The sequence below is a fragment of the Peromyscus eremicus genome, chromosome 12, assembly GCF_949786415.1.
Source record: "Peromyscus eremicus chromosome 12, PerEre_H2_v1, whole genome shotgun sequence".
NCBI classification, from domain to species: domain Eukaryota; kingdom Metazoa; phylum Chordata; class Mammalia; order Rodentia; family Cricetidae; genus Peromyscus; species Peromyscus eremicus.
This window is the reverse complement of record NC_081428.1, coordinates 36905718-36910445: the sequence shown is the minus strand read 5'-3', so window position 1 is coordinate 36910445 and position 4728 is coordinate 36905718. Positions and strand designations below refer to the sequence as shown.

Sequence of the window (4728 nt, the reverse complement as noted above, 5' to 3'; positions counted from 1 at the left end):
GCCTCGATTGGAACTACCTTTTGTTAATCATTTTCACTGTTTCTGAGTAGTATTTCCAATTATTCCTCATAAATTTGGAAGTTCCTAAGAGTACTAAGTCTACAGATGCTAAATGCTCAGATGCACAGGCACGTAGTGTTTCTGAATGCACTAACTGTGGGTTACATTGCCAAACTTCCCTGGGAAGTGTAGTGAGAAGCTCACTTCCTTCACAGGGAGCTCATGAGCATCTGGTGATCTGGCAAAACACATTCTAATCCATCATTCTAGAGATTGCCCCGCCCCCTTCAGAAGGAAGACGTGTTCTGAAACTTATCTGGCAACTATTTAATTCCTCATTTTTCTTCTCAAGGCAGCTATTACCTCCTTGTTCCTCAGACTGTATATAAAGGGATTTAGAAAGGGGATTATTATTGTGTAAAATAAAGAATACATTTTGTCATTATTTTCACCTGACCCCGACTTAGGGCGCACATACATGAGGAAGAGGGTGCCATAGAACAAAGACACAGAGAGCAGGTGGGAACTGCAGGTGGAGAAGGCTTTGCTTCTGCCTTTCTCCATCTTCGTTTTCAAGATGGCAAAAAGGACGTAGAAGTATGAGATGATAATAGTCATAAAAGTAAAACCTTGTATAAAAGCTGAAAATATTAAAACCAGGAGAACATTAACTGTAGGATCCGTGCAGGAAATTTTGAATAACTGCAAAATTTCACAGTAGAAATAATGTATGATGTTGGATTTGCAGAAATTCAGTCTCACTAACAAACCCACATGAATGGCTGAATGCAGAAAACCAACAATATAGGAAACATAGATAAACTGCATACAGAGGCCATTGGACATCACCACTGGATAAAGCAAAGGATTGCATATGGCCACATAGCGGTCATAGGCCATCACCGACAGAAGGAAACATTCTGTGGTTGCGCTGGAGCCAAAGAAATAAAACTGGGTGAAGCAGTCAACCACGAGTATTTTATGATCCTTACATAAAAAATTGACAAGCATCTTGGGAGTCACAGAGGATGACGCACATGCATCAGCAAAAGCTAAACTTCCCAGGAATAAGTACATGGGAGTATGAAGATGAGTGTCCTTCCAGATGAGAGCAATCAGTCCAAGGTTGCCCGCCATGGTGATGAAGTAGATGATGAGGAACACCAGAAACAGAAACACCAGAAAGAGCGGAACTTGCAGCCTGGGATGATCTGTGAGTCCTGCGAGGACAAACTCAGTCACCAGAGTCTGGTTTCCTACTGTCATGTCCGTCTGCCCTGGACAATCACTAGAATAAAATAACAAGTAAGGAAGAGTCAAAAAGAAATGACAAAACTGTCATGACTTGTGCTACGGATGTATTCCTAATGGGAGCTTCTCATTTCATTCATGTTTATGTTTTTATCCATATTTGTCTACTTTTTAAATTTTGTAATTTACCTTTAAATTAAAATATAATTACATCATTTCCTTCCCTCCTTCTCAACCCCTCCAATGTCTCTTTCTTTTTTCTCTCTCAAGGTCTCAGCCTCTTTTTTGTTTGTTTGTTTATAAATTTATTTATTTATATTTATATACCATATACATATTCCTAAATACATAAATAGAATATTTTTAGTCCATACTACTTTTACATACACAGTATATCCTCAGAATAACTCACACAATATGAGTGATTTAATGCAAACTCTTTTCAGTGTGACAGGTTTTAAAAGTTGTGTTGTCTATGTTTAGAATTCAAATACAGTAACAGATTTTAGAGATTTTTCTATAACTTCAATAATGTAATATTCCATTTATTCCTGTATTTTTATCACTTTATAAATGTAAATTTTACTATTTCCATGAAATAAAGAGTTTATTCATGACTAATACATAATATCTGAAGGAACCCGTTTTCTTATTTTGTTTTCCTTCTCAATATAAGTTTTCTATATAGTCTTTGATGGCCTGAAACTTGCCTTGTAGATAAACTGGCTTGAACATATAGTGATCCCCCTGCTTCTGTCACCTGATGGCTCGGTTTGCAAATGTGTGCTACTATTTTCTGCATGATATTTTTGAAAGGGAAAAAATTCTTGGAGGCATGTATACATATTGCTGTGTTATTTCTACACAAGCTAACTTCCTTATGTATCGATCATATTCCCAATGCTTAAGGAGCAGAAAAATATTTTACCATGAAAAATGTTATAACAACAAGGTTTATACGATTTTAAAATATAACTAAATGCTACATTTCTAAAAGTTAAAAATCTCCGTAAGTAGCCAATTGTGAGATGTCAGTTTATATTCACTGAAAATCCATGAGGAATGAATTTCAAAATTCTTACCTGTAAATTATATTAAAAGAACTATTATATAAACAAACCCAATGTTTTTACTACTTCTTTAATTTTTTTAGATTATAAATAATCACAGCATTTCCCCATTCCCTTTCCTTACTCTAAATCTTCCCATAAGTCCCTCCTTGCTCTCTTCCAAATTCATGGCCTGTCTTTCATTAGTTTTTAGAATGTTTTTAAGTTGAGAATTAAAGGGGATTTTTTTTTGCCCTGAATTAACTAATACAATTAACACACACACACACACACACACACACACACACACACACACACAGCCTAAAGCCATATTTTCTCAGACTAAAGTCAAAATAAGTAATGTTTGAGCCTTAGATTGTACTTCAGTTAGAAAAATTTACACAAAAATTATATATGTCGAAGCTTTCTAATCATTCATTTATTTTCTATTACTGAAAATTTACATTGCTACTTCCTGAAAATTTTGCTACCTTCATGAGCAATAAAACATCTATTGCTGTGGGTAATTACTTGTGCTAATAAATATTTTGGGTGCTCATTTTAAGATTATTTAGTGTTTTAATATCTGGCTTATATATTTTGTTATCTGAAGACACACAGCAAAGCTATAAAAGAATCATGCAAATCTTTTTTACTCTTACCTAAATTTTTCAAAGCAGAAAATGGAACACTGCTAATTTTCAGGAAACATAAAAAAGCATAGAAAGAAACAATATTATTTGTGTGGAAACTCCAGACTAGAAGGAGACATAATTTATTATTCCTATATCAAAATGATTCTTTTAAACACTTCAAAATTCCCTTAGTGCATCCCAGAGATCCCCAGGGAGATGAAGTCAAGGTTGTTCTGGGCTTGGTGAACTAATCACCAAATTATCCATCTAACTAATTCCACAGTGTCCTGTAGGGGCCTGTAAAGTTTCAGGGAATCAGGGTTACAGTGAGCTTCCTCGTTTTTCCCCCAGTTTTTCTGATCTTTTTTTTTTTTTTAATTTAGGAACTTTTTAATTCATTTTTACATACCAACCACAGATCCCCCTCTCTTCCCTCCTCCTGCCCCCCCAGCTTTTCCCCCACACCCACTCCCTCCTCCGAAAATGTAAGACCTCCCATGGGGAGTCCACAGAGCTTGGTACATTTAGTAGAGGCAGGTCCAGACCCCTCCCCCTGCATCAAGGCTGAAAGTCGATTTTTTTTCATACAGTACATTCTGATTATGATCCCCCCATTCCTCTCAGTTCCTGTCCACCTCCCCTCCACTCACATCCACATCCTTTCAGCCTTTCCTTACAAAACAAGCAGGCATTTAATGAATAAAAATAAAATAAAATAAAACAAAAATGAACAATTTGAAATGAGATAAAACAAACAGAAGAAAAAGAGCCAACGAAAAATCACAAGGAGGATGTAAGTACAGAGATATACTCATCCCTATACACAGGAATCCCTTAAATCACAAAAACAAAAGCTGTAATATATATCCAAAAGACCTGTAGGTTAAAAATTAAAATTAAAACTGCCCTGTCTCAACATTATGAGACAAAGAACTTCCAAAGGAGCCATTGAGTTCATTTTGTGTTGGCCTTTTGCTGCTGGGCATGAGACCTACCCTTCAGGGCTGTTGGTTTCCCTGGTTAGACTCCCTTGTCAAAAATTTCCCAACTCTTTTTATAAAGCCACAGTTACCCTGATACCTACATCACATAAAGATCCAGTAAAAAGGAGAATTACAGAATTTTCCTTATGAACAAAGATGGAGAATTTCTCAATAAAATACTTGCAAACCGAATCCAATAACACAAGAAGATCATCCACCATGATCAAGTAGGCCTCATCCCAGGGATGCAGGAGATGCCCAATATACAAAAATCAATATAAACAGACTGAAAGAAGAAAAACAGATGATCATCTTATTAAATGTAGAAAGGGTCTTTAACAAAATCCAACATCCCTTCATGATAAATGTCCTGGAGAGATTAAGGATACAAGGGACATATCTCAACATCATTTCCCTGGTTTCTTTCTTAGTCCATGTATAAATTGTATACTGAAGGTTATTGATTTTTGTGTATCAATTTTCTAAAGTGGAGGAGTTCCCCCATGGAATTTTTAGAGTCATTTGTGTATAAATCATATCAGCTGCAAATAAAGATACTTTGACTTCTTTCCTTCTAATTTGTATCCTCTAGATCTCCTTCAGTTGTCCGACTTTAAGAACTGTACTGAATAGGTATGAGGAGAATGGACAACCTTGTCTTGTTCTTGATTTTAGTGGAATTGTATTGAGTTTCTCTCCATTGAAGTTGATGTTGGCTATAGGGTTGCTTTAAACTGTCTTTATGGCAAATCAGGAGCTACCGGCCTCACAGCATCCTGTGCCCATGACAGTCCACCCTTGACATTCATG

The 4728-nt window shown here is 36.0% G+C and overlaps 1 protein-coding gene across 1 annotated transcript; it reads right to left on the bottom strand.

Annotated features, from left to right (window-relative positions):
* Positions 1-327: 327 nt before the first annotated feature.
* Positions 328-1266, bottom strand: LOC131922541 (olfactory receptor 5AC1-like). Its single transcript, XM_059277359.1, has one exon. It carries the CDS (start codon positions 1264-1266, stop codon positions 328-330), a length of 939 nt encoding a protein of 312 aa, XP_059133342.1.
* Positions 1267-4728: the final 3462 nt, after the last annotated feature.

Coding starts and splice junctions, on each gene's coding strand:
- LOC131922541 (XM_059277359.1), bottom strand. CDS start 1,266: ATGACAGTAGGAAACCAGACTCTGGTGACTGAGTTTGTCCTCGCAGGA.